At 34.3% G+C, this 17,572-nt stretch overlaps 1 protein-coding gene across 3 annotated transcripts in view; it reads left to right on the top strand.

Annotated features, from left to right (window-relative positions):
- LOC113442775 (putative lysosomal acid lipase/cholesteryl ester hydrolase) overlaps positions 1-17,572 on the top strand; it is a 45,890-nt gene that overhangs the window by 15,877 nt on the left and 12,441 nt on the right. For all 3 annotated transcript variants that reach the window (XM_087932392.1, XM_087932391.1, XM_087932393.1), the window contains exons 4-5: positions 927-1,125; positions 16,724-16,833. In XM_087932392.1, coding sequence (XP_087788518.1) covers positions 927-1,125; positions 16,724-16,833 — 309 coding nt within the window. The remainder of the gene's footprint in view (positions 1-926; positions 1,126-16,723; positions 16,834-17,572) is intronic.

Genomic DNA, 17,572 nt, shown 5'->3' with positions numbered 1-17,572 from the left:
CAGCCCTGGGGTAGAGTCACTACTTCCAGTATTACACCTAATTCTGTTCAGTTTCAACCAGACAGAACGAGGCAGGTCAAAATCAGGTGGTTTGTTAGACGGATTGTGAATGGTCAGGCCACAAGAAGGTACCTTTGTTTTAACTTAGCAGTCCTCCTACCTTTTGGGCACCAAGGACCGGTTCCTTGGAGAGAGGTTTTTCTACTGAGCGAAGGGGGCGTGGTTTCACATGCCTGCATCCCGTGAATGGGGCTTTGCTTGTGTGCGCAGCCCAGTTTCTGGCATGCTGGTGTCAAGTCCATGGACCGGTGAATTTAAATCATTTGTAAACCACCCAGAGTTGCTGTTGTGGTTCGCCAGCAGCAATCAGGTAGACGTTCCCGAGAAGCCTGTGCTGGGTGTGGGTGAGAGCAGGATGATTTATGGAAGAGCAGCACAGGCGACTCGGGAGTAAGAATGGTAATTAATGGCCCCTCCCTCTAGGGAATATAAGCCTGGTTTCAAATGGCTTTTGCCTTTGCAAAAGACAAAAGTTCTAAGGAGTTAGTGTGAAGATTACAGACTCTGATTTATTGGACTAATTGGCTGCAAGCTGTCTGTTATCTACAAAGAGGGTTATTTGTGGAATAAAGCCGTGAACGTTTCAGTGACTTCACCTGTGTTTGCTTTCGGAAACTTGGGCTGTGACAGAAGAGTTGCTGGGAGTCGGACGGCATATAAATATGTGAACCTAATCACACGTGCATGAATTCTCCTCTTGAGAACCTCTTTGAAGAGATTCTATTAGCATCAATGTATTTATGCATCAAATCTGCTGTCATTCAAAGAAAGGCATTTGTACAAACGGCTGTGGAATGAACTTTCTTGCCTTAGGAGAGGATGCTATAGTTCTGCTTCTAACTATGTGTGAAATGCTTCCCTTTCAGAACCAAAGCCAGCTGTGTTTCTCCAACATGGCTTACTTGCTGATGGCAGTAACTGGGTGACCAACCTAGAATACAACAGCCTGGGTTTTGTGCTAGCTGATGCTGGTTTTGATGTTTGGTTAGGGAACAGCAGAGGCAACACCTGGTCCCGAAAACACATCAACTATACCACAAAGCAAAAAGAATTCTGGATGTTCAGGTAGACAAATTTGCTAAACGTTAGGAACTGTTTGGTTTTGCCCCTCTACCTATCCCTCTTTTTCTGCTATATGGATGAAACTGTCTATGACTTCTTCACCAAGTCCATAAAATGTAAACTGACCTTTTTATGTTCATTAAGAACATTGCTAATTACATTTTTGTCCTGGCACTTTCCCAAAGCTGACTTTTTTAAAAAAGAAAAGTCTATAAAGAGACTTTCTCTTTATAACCCTCCAGGTTTACTAAAAAAAAGAAGAAGAAGAAGAAGTTGCAGAAAGGAAGGGAAAATGCCGAAAGAAAGAGTTAAGCAGGCTGATTGGGCAATTCTAGGAGCTGAACTGCAGAAATCTTAAAAGTTATTGAGGTTGAGAAACACCGGATTAAAAGACCTAGATTCCAGATGATCCCCAGCTATAAAAGTTCAGTGGATATTTTTGAGCCTGTTGCTGTTTCTTAGCATAGATATCAAAGTTGTTGTCGTTCAGAAAAATGGGAAGAGTGAATGGTGTGTAGGCCAGTTTGAGCTCCTGAAGGTGGAATATAAATGAAATAAAGGAGAGTGCATGACATATAATAAAACAAGTAAGTAAAGAGAGACACACCCACACACCTAAACACACACTTCATGTGCTTATATTCTTCTGGGTAGGTTGCAGGATCTTGAGAAGCAAACTATGGAATCATTGGAAGACTATATAAATAAAAATCACACTGGTATAAAATTGGTCATGATTCTTGAAAGCTCTTTTGCAGAGTGCAGAGAGGTTTCTCAAATACACTTATTGTTGTTGCTAACGTTAATTGCATTTTCTAGTTATTTCATCTTTGACGTAGTCTTTTAAAACAAGTCACATCTTCATTGTAAGGAAAGCAGCTAAACCAGAAGTGTCTTGATAGATCAGTAAAGGACTCATCAACCCTAAATATGACTTGAACCCTGGTATCTTTCCATCACATTGACTGGATATCATTGTGTGGCATCTTGGATAATATCAGTGGAACAGAAGCCTCCAGAAGTTGTAAATGCTCCAACACTGGAAGTTTTTAAGAAGAGACTGGAATTACTTTGAAGATGCAAATAAAACAGGCAGATAGTCTATAAATTGAGAAAGGAGAGAGAATCAAGAAGGATTAGCCAACTAATAAATGAAGGACATACATATTATGGAAACGAGGAGAAGAAGAAAAATATACAAGATTACTCTGACAAATTGTATTTTCAAGAGAATATTCAAGAAGAAAAAGTTAAGCAATATTTACAGAAAGCGAACTTACGTCAGATACCTAAAGATATTGAAACAATGCTAGAAGGGAATATAACAATGATGGAATTAACAGAAGCTTTAAAAAACCAGAATGTTTTAAAAGCACCAGGTCCAGATAGCTTACCAGTGGAATTTTACAAGACCTTTCAGGAAATACTGAATCTTCACTTATTAGAAGTTATGAACCAAATTATGTTAAAGAAAAAAATACCCCAAACATGGACAGAAGCATACATTACACTTATACCAAATGAGGATACAGACCTGCAGCAAGTTAAAAATTACAGACCTATATCCCTATTAAATTCAGACTAAAATTTTTGCTTCAATCTTGGCAGAAAGACTAAAAAGATACTTAAATAACTTTATCCATATTGATCAAAATGGATTCCTGCCAAAGAGACAACTCAAAGACAATGTAAGAATTATTTTGGATACTTTGGAATACTACAAGGCACATCCTGAGAAGCAAATGGCTTTGATGTTTTTAGACGCACAAAAAGCCTTTGACAATGTGAGTTGGCAATTTATGTTATTGCAATTGGAACAAATGGGCTTTGGTCAAAAATTAATTCAAGCCATAGAAACAATATATTGTAAACAAACTAAAGGTTATGCTAAATGGAGAGTTTATAGATATAAGAAAAGGATCTAGACAAGGCTGTCCACTGTTGCCTCTGCTGTTTGTGTTAACACTGGAAGTGCTAAATAGGAATATCAGAGAAGAAAAAAAAAATAAAAGGAATGAACATTAAAAAAGAAGAGTATACATTACAAGCTTTTGCAGATGACCTGGTATTCATATTAGAGGATCCATTGGAGTCAGCACCTAAACAGATAGAAAAGATAGAAGAGTATGGGAAAGTAGCAGTTCTGAAAATAAATAAAGATAAAACAAAGTTTTTAACAAAGAACATGTTAGCAAGAGAAAAGAAAGAATTGGAGGAAGTTTTGGGTATCCAGGTCACAAATAAGGTTAAGTATTTAGGGATATATAACATCAAAATGTAGCACACTTAAGGAGGATAATTATCTTAAACTCAAACAACAGATTGCGACAGACTTGATAAAATGGGAACAATTACAATTATCATTGATGGGGAGAATATTTACAATTAAGATGAATGTATTGCCTAGAATTTTATACTTATTCCAGACAATTCCAATAAGATTAGAGAAAGAATTTTTTGAAGATTTAAACAAAATAGTGCTAAAATACATCTGGCAGGGGAAGAAAGCGAGAATAAAAGTTAAATTGTTACAAGATGCAAGAATAAGAGGAGGATTTGCTTTGCCCAATTGGGAATTATACTACCAGGCGATGAGTTTGATGTGGGTAAAGGAGGGGATAACACTAAGGAATACTAGACTTTTGAATTTAGAAGGACATGACGTGCTGTTAGGGTGGCATGCCCTCCTCTGGTATAAGGGAACTAAAACTCAGGGGTATTTTATTTTATTTTTTAAAGTTTTTATTGGTTTTTAAAAACAAACATAAACAAACAAAACATAAAAACATCAAGCCATCTTCCATATGTATACATACAGTGTGCCAGTTGGTTTACCAATTGTTTTTGCTTCCATTTTATAGTCTTCAATTACAATTACATTGCATATAATCTCGTATTTTCAATCAAAAATTAAATACCTTAGTATCATTATTAATCAATCATTTGACTATACTTTTTATTCATTCAGGTTTTACAAGATAATCATAATTTACTTAGTTTGTTTTATAACAGTTCATATTATCATCCCAAATCTATCCTAAGATCATTTTGTAGCTATAATAAGAAAGAAGTACATCTTTATATATTCATTATTTTCTAAAAGTCTACATATTTCATTACTGTATTTTATTGTCTAACCATTGATAGAATAGATCCCAAATTTTATAAAATTGTTTATCCTCTTGTTCTCTAATTTCAAATGCCAATCTACTCATTTCAGCACATTCCAATATTTTCTTAATGATTTCCTCCTGTGATGGTGTTTTCTCATTTTTCCAGTTTTTGGCAAATACAATCCTAGCCGCTGTTAATACATTTACAATCAGATATTTCAAGTCTTTACTATATATTTCAGGTAAAATTACCAATAAAAATATCTCTGGTTTCAAGTCTATATGTTTTTTTGTCATTTTTTCCAACCATGTGTGGATTTGGACTAGTCCACCACATATGGTAATATGAGCCAGGTGTCTGATGACATTTCCAAAATTTTTCAGATTTATTCTTGAACATTCTTGTCGGGGGAAAATGCCACCTGAAAAACATCTTATACAAATTTTCTTTATATGCTGTTGACATTGTCATTTTATAATTTTGAGACCACAATTTTTTCCATTTCTCTAAATCAATCCCATATCCAAAATTCTTCCCCCAAGCAATCATAGTTTCTTTAACTTGTTTTTCTTCTAATTTAATTTCTAATAAATATCCATACACTCTTTAATCACCTTTTCATCAGTACCTGTCAAAATCTTATCTAAATCAGTCAATTTATCATAGAAATCTTCCATTTTAGAATCTTTATCATACCTTGAATGTATTTGCGCATATGAAAACCAATTCATCTTTATACCTTGTTCCTCTAGTTTTCATTCAATATTTTACCATATCTGTTTGTTCCTTTTTGTATATTATAGGATAAGAAAATGCTTCAATAGTCGATAGCCAGACTGGAATTTTCAAATAACGTTGTCTTTTAATCTTCTCCCAGTTTAACCACAGAGACTCCTGTATATAATGTCTTCTAAAATACCCCTGTGTTTTAGTTCCTTTATACCATAAAAAAGCATGCCACCCCAACAACAAATCATGTCCTTCTAATGTCAACAATTTAGTATTTCTTAGTGTTATCCATTCCTTAACCCACATCAGATTTGTAGCTTGATAATACAACTCCCAATTAGGCAAACCAAATCGTCCTCTAATTCTAGCATCTTGCAAAAGTTTCAACTTTATTCTTGCTTTCTTACCTTGCCATATATATTTCAACAGAATTTTATTTAAATCTTCAAAGTAATCTTTTCCAAGCGTAATTGGAATTGTTTGAAACGAATATAAAATTCTGGGTCATATATTCATCTTGATTGTTGAAATTCTCCCTATTAGTGACAGTTGTAAATTTTCCCATTTCACCAGATCTGGCGCTATCTACTGTTTAAGTTTGATATAATTATTCTCTTTTAATGTACTACATCTTGGTGTCAAATATATCTCCATGTACTTGATCATATTCGTGACCTGAATTTTCAATAGGTCTGCCAGTTCTTCCTTTTGTCTTAATAGCATATTCTTTGTCAAGATCTTTGTCTTATCTTTATTTATTTTCAAACCAACCACCTTTCCATATGTATCTATCTTTTCTATCAATTTTGGTGCTGTTTCTAGAGGGTCTTCTAAGATGGAAACCAGATCATCTGCAAATGCTTGCAGCTTACATTCTTCCTTTTTGATTTTCATTCCTTTTATATTCTTTTCCTCTCTAATATTTCTGCTTAGCACTTCCAAAGTTAACACAAACAACAAAGGCGATAGTGGGCACCCTTGTCTTGTTCCTTTTCTTATATTGATAGAGTCTGTTAGTTCTCCCTCTATCATTACCTTTGCCGTTTGCTTATAGTATGTAGCTTCTATTGCTTGAGTAAATTTTCTAGGAAAACCCATCTGTTCCAACAGTAATAACATGAATCGCCAATTCACATTATCAAATGCCTTCTGTGCATCTCGAAATATCAGAGCCATTTGTGTTTCAGGATGTGCCTTGTAGTATTCCAAGGTGTCCAAGATTACTCTCATATTATCTTTAATTTGTCTCTTTGGCAGAAATCCATTTTGATCAGGATGAATAAAATTATTTAGATATTTTTTAAGTCTTTCTGCCAATATTGAAGCAAAGATTTTATAATCTGCATTTAGTAGAGAAATAGAACTATAGTTCTTAATTTGTAATGGATCGGCCTCCTCTTTTGGAATAAATGTAATATAGGCTTCTGACCATGATTTAGGTATCTTCTTCTTTAACAAAACTTCATTCATAACTTCTGGCAATGGAAGATTCAACAATTCTTGTAATGTTTTGTAAAATTCTGCCAGAAGTCCATCTGGGCCTGGTGCCTTTCCATTATTTTGCTTCTTAAGTGCTTCAGTTAACTCCATCATCGTTATATTGCTTTCTAACATTGTTTCAATCTCTTTAGGTATCTGAGGTAAATTAGCATTCTGTAAGTACTCTTTAACTCTTTCCTCATCAATATTCTCTTGCATATATAGTTTCCCATAGAAGTTTCGAATCATTCCCTCCTTCTCTTTACTACCATAGCAAACTTGGCCTTGGTCATCTGTTAAGTTTAATATTTTCCTTGATTCTTTCTCCTTTCTCAATTTGTATGCTAACCATCTACCTGGTTTGTTTGCGTCTTCGAGGTAGTTCTGTTTAGCACCTCTAATTTTCTCTGCTAATTCTTCTTTTTTTATTTTACCCATTTTATGTTTAACTATATCCATTTTTAACTTGATGTCCTTTTTCTGTGCTATTTTCTGTAGCTCTTTTTCAAGTCTTTTATACTCCTCCTCTAAGGCCTTAGTGGCTAATCTTTTCATAGTATTTCTTTTCCTTGTGTAGTCTATTATCAACCCTCTAACATATGCCTTCATTGTATCCCATACATTCTGAATTGATGTATCTTCTTTTTTGTTTTCTCTAAAGCAAAAAGCCAATTCTTTCTCCATCCACTGTGTGAAGTCTTTTTCCTTTAAAATAGTATTATTTAACGTCCATCTAGATCTTCTTTTTTGTCCTTTCAATTGAATAGTCATTGGATTGTGATCTGCCCAAGTACTTGTTTCAATATTTATTTCTTGAATATTAGTTATTAATTCTGTTAACATCCATATCATATCTATTCTGGACCATGATGAGTGTCTATTTGAATAGAAGATGTATTGTTTAGTTTTAGCATTTCTCTCTCTCCGTGTATCTTTTAAGTTTATTTAATCTACCATTTAAAAAAAAGATTTAGGGAGAGTCTTTCTGTTTTGCTTTATTGTTTTCTGTGCTGTATAGTCCAATTTATTGTCTACAATTCTATTAGAATCTCCCATCATAACTATATTAGCATAGTCCAGTTCAATTATTTTCATATGTAATTTTTTGTAGAATTCTTCTGTTTGTCATTCGGAGCATAGATTGCAATCAGGAGTGTTTTCGTATTATGGTCCATTATTTCCACCATTAGTATTCTTCCGTCATCATCGGTATAAATCAATTTTGCTGGGATGGTCTCTTTAATATATAAAACCACTTTCCTTTTCTTACATTGTGTCAAGGAAGTAAATATTTTCCCTAGTTTTGGCTGTATCAACAATTGTTCATATTGTTTTTTAATATGTACTTCTTTTAGACAAATTATATCAAGTTTTAATTTCTCTAATTTATGAAAGGTTTCCTTCTTTTTAATAGCTGAGTTAAGTCCATTTATATTAATTGTAATCAGTTTTTTCTCTTCCATGGTTATATTTTGTAGTTGGGTTTAGCAGCTCTCATAGATCTTAGTTCACATTGTTCTTTGGCTTCCACCTTTCCACCTACTGCACCTTCTTCTTTTTCAATCGTCATTTGGCAGTCCTCTTGGAATTCAATTAGTGAGATTTCTTTTTCTGCCTCTTCCTCTTTCCCTCCAAAAAATTCTGTATAAAATAATTCCGCTTTCTCAATTGAGTCAATTCTATGTCTCTGTTCTTGCCATGTGAACATTAAAGCTTCTGGAATCAGCCACCTATAATTCACCTCTTTTTTAAGTAGCATTTTAGTCAGGAATCGGTATTCTCTTCTCATCTCTCTCACTCTTCTGGGTATTTGTTTCAAGACCACAATCTCCTTGTCTTTATATTTCAAAGATATTTAAAAAAAGAAATAACTAAAAGGGAGTCTCTAGCCTAAAATGTTACAAAATGTTACAAAATCAAAAAAGAGAAAAAAATAGATGGAAAAGAAAAAAACAGTCCAGTTTCAAAATATAAGTTCAACCATTACTTTGACATTCCTGTTTAAAATCTCCGCTTAATCGCTTCTGTCAAAACTTTTACAGATTCTTTCTTTTCCTTAGGGTGTCCTTTCAGATCTTAGAATAAAGAAAAAGTTCTCACCAAACAGGCACACTCACTCTTTCTGTTTTCTTTTTTTTTTAAAATATAGTTTATTAATTTTTACAATTAAAACCAGTCACAATACATACACAAATAAGCAAAAGAAAGAAAGAAAGAAAAGAAAGAAAAGAGAAGAGGAAGAGAGGGAAAGAATTTTAAGAAAAGAAAGAAAGAAAGAGGTTACAGGATTAAAAGTATTCTTATTTTAACAGTTTGCAAGATCTTCTTTTGTTTTCATCACCTTAACTTGTGTCATATAACCACACCTGTTTTTAACTTATATCGCTACCTCGCTGTTATGTATTGATACTTTTCTTTTATGCCTTATAATATATTATTTATCTTTGGTCAATCCAATTATACCAACAATTCCAGCTGTCATAGTATAGTGAAGTGTCTTTGTTTTTAGCGCCAAAGTCAATTTATCCATTTCTGCGCATTTTGAGATTTTTTCAATAATCATTTCTTCTGATGGAATTTGGTGTTGTTTCCAATGTTGAGCGAAGGCTAATCTGCCGCTGTTAAAATGTGTATTGTTATGTATTTGGTTTTTTTGGAAATTTGCTTATCAAAAATCCCTAGTAGGAAGGACTCTGGTTTGTATTCAATCTGCTCTTTGGTGATTTCTTCCAACCAAGTTTTGATTTTCTTCCAATACTTTTGGGTTTCTGCACAGGACCACCACATATGGAAAAAGTTCCTTCTTTTTCCTACACTTCCAGCAATGCGGACTCATGTTGGGGTGCATCTTCGCTAACCTCGAAGGGGGGAGATGCCATCTATAGAACATTTTATAAAGATTTTCCTTGTATGCTGCCGATTTGGTAATCTTATTGTTTCTGCCCCAAACTTTCTCCCATTCCGCTAATGTGATGCTGCGCCCTACATTCTTACTCCAAGCAATCATATTTCCTTTTACGATTTCTTCTTCTAGTTCTGTTTCTAATAAGTAGTTATAAAATTTTGTTATGTTTTTTTTATTTGATCCTAATAAAATTTTATCTAACTGTTGCAGTTTGTTATTAATTCGAATTCTTTTTTGTCTTGTTTATATCTGCTTTGAATCTGAAGATAAACCCATTGATCAATTTTATGTCCTTGCTCTTGAAGATCCAGCCTCGGTTTCAAATTTCCTTGTGGGTCTAATAAGTCTTTGTATTTAATCATTTTGGTAAGCTCCAAATTGTTTGGGTGAATCATTGCCTCCATTGTTGAAATCCATACTGGTACTTTTGTATAATGTTTTTTCCTTATTTTCCTCCAAATTGTTAATAGTGCGTCTCTAATTAAATGTCTATGGAAATATTTTTGACTGGTTTTCCTACGTCCCATAGAAAGGCGTGCCACCCCTTTGTAAATCATGGCCTTCTAGAAATAGTATTCTTTTATTGGTTAAACTCACCCAATCCTTCAACCAAACTAATGAGGTGGCCATATGGTATAACTCCCAGTTTGGAAATGCTAACCCTCCCCTGCTCTTCATATCCTGCATTGCTTTTACATTTATTCTGGGTTTTTTCCTTGCCAAATAAATTTCAGGGTTGTTCTATTGAGTTCTTCAAAAACTTTTTATGTAATTTAATTGGGATCGTTTGGAATAAATACAAAAATTTAGGGAGAATGTTCATTTTAATAGTAGCAATTCAGCCTAGTAGTGAAATTTGAAGTTTCCCCACGATTCTAAATCTTTCTTTACCTGATGTATCAGTTTATCATAATTGTTTTCTTTAAGTGTCTTACAGTGTGGGGTTAGCCAAATTCCTAGGTATTTCACTTTCTTTGTCACTTGTATCTGCATTATTTCTTCTAGTTCTATTTTCTGTTTTTCTGTTAGGTTTTTGGTCATTAATTTGGTTTTTTTTGTTTATTTTAAGTCCCGCTACTGCTCCAAATTTCTCTAATTCACTCATCAATTTTGGTCCCCTGTCTTTTGGTTCTTCAAGGAAGAAAATCATGTCGTCCGCAAACGCTTGCAATTTATATTCCTCTTTCTTAACTGTTAATCCCTTTATATCTGAATTCCGCCTAATTCGTGTTAATAATGTCTCTAATGCTAATATGAAGAGCAGGGGAGAGAGTGGGCAACCCTGTCTCACTCCTTTTTCTATCTTTATTGGGAGGGTGCATTCCCCATTCACTATTATATTAGCTTGTTGTGTGTCATATATAGTTGTTATAATATTTTCAAATTTGGTACCCAGATTCAAATTATAAATTTTTTGAATTAAAAATTGCCAATTCAAATTATCGAAAGCTTTTTCTGCATCTAGAAACATGAGTGCTACTTGTCTCTCTGGGTGGGCTTCATAAAATTCTAGTACGTCTAATACTATTCTTAGATTATTCTTTATTTGCCTAGTTGGAAGGAATCCATTTTGATCTTCATGTATATACAAGTTTAGCAATCTTTTTAATCTGTTTGCTATAATAGAAGTGAATATTTTATAATCAGTATTTAAGAGTGAAATCGGCCTGTAATTGTTTATATATCTGGGATCTGTATCCTCCTTCGGGATCAGCGAGATCAGTGCCCCCCTCCATGAGTCTGGCATCCTAGCTGCTAGTAAAACGTCATTAAAAACTTCCACCATAAGTGGTCCGATTTGATCTGCTATTGCCTTGTACAGCTCCCCTGGGATCCCGTCTGGGCCCGGGGTTTTATTATTTTTCTGGCTCTCTATTGCTGATTTCAATTCCGATTCAGTAATGTCTTTATTTAATAGTTCAGCCATTTCTTCCCCAATTGCCTTATCCTTTACTTCATCTAGATAATTCCTTATTCTATCTTCACTGACATCCTCTCTTTTGTATAAATCTTCAAAGTATTTATGAATGATTTCTTTTTTCTGTTCTATTTCCTGGTATGTATCTCCTTTGCTATCTGTTAACTGGTATATCAGTCTCTTCTCTTTCTTTTTTTTCAATTTATAAGATAGCCATCTTCCTGGCTTGTTGGCATGTTCAAAATAGATTTGTCTGGTTAAGTTCAAATTCATAGTCATTTTCTCTTGATCAATTAAATTCAGTTTGTGTTTGACTATACTTATCTGATTTTGCAGTTTGGATTCTTTTGGGTTATTTTGTAGAAGGGTTTCTAGCTCCTTAATTCTCTGTTGTAATTTGTTTTGTTGGGAATATTTTTCCTTGTTTCTCTTAGCATTATAAGAGATTGTTGTGCCTCTTATAACCGCCTTCATCGTATCCCAAACGTTTTGTTTCGTGGTTTCTCCGTTATCATTTTCTTTAATAAAAAAATCAATTCCTCCTTTAATTTATTAATATATTCTTTCTCTCTTATTAATTGAGTGTTTAAGGTCCATCTTTTCTTTGGTTTTGCCCTGCCCTTCCATATTACCTGTATTGGATTATGATCTGCCCATTCATTAGGCAAAATTTCCACTTCTTTTGTCTCATTTGCTATCTCTCCACTCATCCATGCCATATCAATCCGTGTCCATGTTTGGTGGGGATTTGAATAAAATGTAAATTGTCTTTTTCAGGATGTAATCTTCTCCATATATCTGTCAGATTTAGCTCTTTCATCATTTCCCTACAAATCTTGGGGAGCTCTCTCTTCCCTTTTTATTCTTCCCGGCATTACTGTGATCCTTTTGGAAATCAGCAATGGAGTTGAAGTCCCCTACCATACAAATATTTCTTTTTTGCAATTCAACCAATTTTCCATATAGGTGTTTAAAAAACTCTTTTTGGTCTCCATTTGGGGCATATATTACTACTAAAAGAATTGGAATATCATTAATCCAGATCTGCAAACCCAGAGTCCTTCCTTCTAAGTCCGACCATATTAGCTGAGATTTCAAATCCTCTTTCACATATACTGCGATTCCCTTCTTTTTCTCCTCATCTGCTGGTGTGGTAAATAATTTTCCTAATTTCGGGCATTCTAAATATTTTTCATCCTTCTTTATATGGGTTTCTTGCAGGCACGTTATATCTGCATTATGTTTAATTAATTTAGATAATATCCTTTTTCTCTTAATTGTTGAATTTAAACCATTTATGTTTATTGATAGTAATTTTTTTTCTTCTCCCATCTATTTAGTTTTGTTTTGCTCTTTGTCGTGTAACAATTCCTCTCTCTTCTTGCGCTTGTATTGATGTAGTTCCTTCTGTCTTTTGTTGTGGATAGGTATTTTCTTGGTTTCCTACCGTTCCAGTTCTATTTTTATGTCCACTGTATTCTTCTTGAAACTTTGTGTCCAATTTCTCCCTACTACTTTGCTCCTGTGGGCCCACCATCCGTTCGTAAAAATCCTGGGCTTTTCCCATAGCATCTATTTTGATTTTCCTCTCTTTCCACGACACTAACATTCCTTCTGGAATAAGCCATTTAAATGTGATTCTTTTTTTATTTAAATATGCTGCCAGGAATTTATAGTCACGCCTTTGTTCCCTTATTCTCCTCGGTATCTGTCTAAGAATCACAATTTCTTTCTCTTTGTAGGTTATAGTTTTATCTCTTGAGGTTCTATATATCATGTCTCGAACACATCTTCTAGTGAATCGTATATGTACTTCCCTAGAACAATTGTATGTCTTGCATAATTTGTATTGACCCGGTAGACTTCATCAAACTCTTTTTGAATTTCATCTTTATCCATCTTCAATAAACCGGCCAGTATTTCTGCCATCAAGTATTCCAAGTCTTCTTCTTTTGATTCTGTCACATTTTGGAATCTTAGGTAAGTTGCTGCCTTGTCCATTTCTAGGAGGACAAGGGAGTCCTCCATTTCTTTGCTCATGCTTTTGAGATCTTCATCCACCCTTTCTAATTCCCTTTCTGTTCGTTCGGTTCTTTTCTCTACTTCTTTTATTATAACTTCGTTTTCTCCAAGGCCTGCTGCAACACCCCACTTTATCCTCTACTTTAGAAATGTCCGCTTTCATTTCTGTCTTTAGTTTCCCCATTTCTTCCTTCAATTCATTGATATCTGCCCTTGTTTCACTGTGGTTTTTAATCATTGTTTCTTGCAATCTTGTCAATGAGTCCTGTAAAGTTAGGAACATTGCTTGGATATTCGCATTTGAGATGCTAGTTGACTTCTCTGTTGGTAGTGTTTCCTCTATTGTTTTTTGTGCCATGGGTGAAGTTGTTGTCAAAGTAGACATTATTGTGGGATTAACCTTCCTACCAGATTTCAAAGCAGTGGTAGTTGTAGTAGTCATTTCCTTTAAAATTTGTTTTTGTTGTTGTACAATATTGAATATATTATTCCAAATTGGCATTCAGTATTCTTAGTTCTGTAACTAAAATTGACCAAGATCTATCAACCTATTAAGTAGCTATATTCTTGACTAATTAGTAAAGTGTATATATTTTCTCTAGTTTAACTTCAATATAAAGTAACCTTAACTATAAAATATATTACATTCACAGATAAACCCACACAAAGAAATATAATATTGGTCTAGAGAGCTCTAAGCTTATTAAGTAACTAATGCTTAATATTCTTACTGTCTCCCCTATATTCCCATTCAAATTATAACAATCTCTATTAATAATAACTTAACTAAATTAATCCAATATTTTAACACTCTAATATTTCATTACTAAATGTACATATTTATCAAGAGGAAATCAGAGGGGAAAAAAAAAGCAAGCATATTTCAACATAGCATACCATCAACAAGTAAGAAAGAAGAGAGGCTATTTTAGTAAGTATGTACACACAGAAAAGGGTTGAGGAAAAGAAAAAGAAAATTCCAAAGACAAGAGTTTTTGTTTCCGCTTTTCACTTTGGAAGCTTCCACTTCTAGCACACCGGAAATGGCAAATGAGATTTGCTGAGTAACAGCTGCCAGTAAGCAATATTCCCACTCGTTTCAGCGTTCTGGGTACTGCCTATGGAGTTGCTCTGTCTTTCCCCGATCGGCTTCGTTCTGCTTCTGGATCCAATTTAATAGCTTCAATCCAAATGTTAGTGATAATAGAGTCTTCAGACTTCCAAAATTCTCTTTACTTCTTTTTTATTTCCGACTCTCTTCTGCCTGCCAAGCTCTTTCACATTCACTAAACCAATTCTTTTGTAGCCGCTTCGTCTTGGAGCTCACAGCTGGCATTCACACAGTATTTAACAGCCTGAAATCAGTCTATTGTCAGTCAAATATCTTCTCTGCCACGACTCTCTTTCCCCCCCGAGCTTGCAAACTTTCACTCACTTTTTTCTTCCCATCGGTGGCAGTCCGGACTTCGGAGCCTCCATTGTTAGGAGGCTGTTCTTGATCGTTGGGCTCTGGAGGGCTTCCTCTTCGTTACAGGGGGGTTGCTTTCCCCACACTGCAGCCTGAGGTTCCCCCACACCGGCACGGGTCTCTCCAAGACTCGAGCACCCCGAAAGATCGCACCAAACTCAAGAAAAGGGAGGCTAGAATCACGAGCGGATTTCTGCCCCTCTAACCGTCCTTGCCTTGCCACCTCTTTCTGTTTTCTTTCGTTTTGGAGCTGTCCCAACTTCAGCAGCTTTAATGGCTGCCCCTTTGCCGCTGGCAAGAAGAGCTTCTCCTGGATCTACCAGAGACTTTGTGGTATCCCTGGGATCAACAGGATGCACTCTTCACTTTCACCATCTCTTCGGGATGGTTTAGATCCGATAGGACCATCCAGGAGCAAAGATATCGGCAGCGATCTCAGACCTCCAAGATCGCATGCCGTATCGTCGCGATGCCAGCTCTGCCGTCCCAACGCAGGGGTATTTTAGAAGACATTATATTCGAGAAGCATTGTTTCTAAACTGGGAGAAGTTAAAAAAGCAATATTATTTAAAAATTAATATATAAATTATGTTATATTATTTATTAATAATTATTAATAAAGTTAATATATAAAAAGGAACAAACGGATATGGTGAGATATTGAATGAAAAGGGTGAACTTAAATCTATGCAAGCGTTGGAAGAACAAGGTGTACAAATGAATTGGTTTTCATATTTGCAAATACAATCTAGATTTGATAAAGAAGTTAAAACAAGGTATTTATGATAAGTTGACTGATTTAGATAAAATTTTGACAGGTACTGATGAAAAAGTAATTAAAAAACTTTATGGACATTAAGTTAAAGGAAAAGCAAGTAAAAGAAACAATGATTGGGGGAAAAATTTTGGATATGGGATTAAGCTAGATAAATGGCAAAAATTGTGGTCTCAAAATTATAAAATGACAATGTCAAGTACATATAAAGAAAATTTGTATAAGATGCTTTATAGGTGGCACTAACCCCTGACGAGAATTACAAGGATGTTCAAGAATAAATCGGATAAATGTTGGAAATGTCATCAGACATTTTACCATATGTGGTGGACATGCTCGGATGCAAAAAGATATTGGACTATGGTTGGAAAAAATGATAAAACAACGCATAGACTTTAAACCTGAGATATTTTTATTGGGAATTATACCGGAAATATACCGTAAAGAACTGAAATATTTGATTGTAAATGTTTTAACAGCGGCTAGAATTATATTTGCTAAGAATTGGAAAAATGAAAAAATACCTATGCAGGAGGAAATTATTAAGAAAATAATGGACTGTGCCAAAATGAGTAAATTGACATTTGAAATTAGAGAACAAGAAGATAAACAAGTTTATATGATATGGGATTTATTTTATCAATGGCTAGATAAAAAGACATGGTAAAGAAATAGATTAGTAAGCCTTACAATAAAAGTTAATAGATCGATATAGAATACAATATAAAATATATAACCATTGAATGAATGTATAAGATTAAACCATAATGAAATTTAGAATATCTCATATAAAATGATGGAAAATTAGTTTAGTCAAATGAATGTTTAATAATTGATATTACATAAGCACATGCTAGATTGATAAAGTGAGAATTTATATAACTTGTGAGTAATGGTAAGAAAGGATAGCACAAAAGATTGTAACCAACTGACACACTGTATGTATATAATTGAAAGAGGGTTTTATGTTTTTATGTTTTGTTTGTATGTTTGTTCTAAAAAATAAAAACTTTTTTTTTAAAGAAGAGATTGTATAACCATTTGTCTGAAATGGTGCAAGGTTTCCTGCCTAAGCAGGGGGTTGGACTAGAAGACCTCCAAGTTCCCTTCCAGCTCTGTTCTTCTATTCTGATATGGATCCCACTTCTTTATGTTATGTGTAAATCTGATGGATTCCTCTCTCCTCTTTAGTTTTGATGAAATGGCTAAGTATGACCTTCCTGCTTCAATAAATTTTGTCTTGAACAAAACTGGTCAGGAGCAACTCTTCTACGTTGGTCATTCTCAAGGCACCACCATAGGTAAGTTAACAAACTAGTTTGCGTAAATAACATTGGTAATTTTAATAGGTACGTAGGTGAAGTTGAATTTCATAATGCTTAATGGTAAAAAATAATTACGCCAAATACAGGTAAATAATCTGAATCAGTGTTCCTTAAATTGATATTTTGAAGATGAGTTATGACTTTAGCTTGTGGAATGTCTAATCTGAAGGGTATTTGCTTAGGAAAGACACATTTTTAATAGTGGAAAATATTTATGTTTGAAAGTTTGAATGAAGACTTTAAAGATTTGAAGTGACTCTGGATTGAATTAAAATGTCTTGGAACAAATGAACTCCCAAAATTCAGTTGAACTCTGTAATGGGATATGTGGAATATAGTGTGTCTGCACAATGGATTAAATCTTCCTCCGGGTTTGTTGCCTGCTTATTTTAAAAATGGCATACCCTATGTAACACAGCCGTTGTCTGTGGAAAAAAGAAATCAAGTTTTTTCAGCATAGCAAAAGAGGCTTTTATATCAAATTTCAGATAATTATTTTGAAAGCTGCTCTGGTTTTATAAAGAAAAATAGATGAAAGAATTGTTCAGGCACAGACAAAGTCCCCTTTGCCTTAATGATGCCAGCCATAAGCTGTGAAAGTTATGAAAAACACAATTGCTTTTGTGGAATATGCAACAAATTGTTTTCCTACTGATTTTTTTCAGCAGCATAGTTTAAGTTCTATTCATGTCTTTTGTGTTTCTCCTTTTTCCAG

The sequence above is a fragment of the Pseudonaja textilis genome, chromosome 4 (assembly GCF_049901715.1).
Source record: "Pseudonaja textilis isolate UNSWEBS1 chromosome 4, rPseTex1.2, whole genome shotgun sequence".
Classification (NCBI taxonomy): domain Eukaryota; kingdom Metazoa; phylum Chordata; class Lepidosauria; order Squamata; family Elapidae; genus Pseudonaja; species Pseudonaja textilis.
This window is presented reverse-complemented; position numbering and strand designations above follow the sequence as displayed.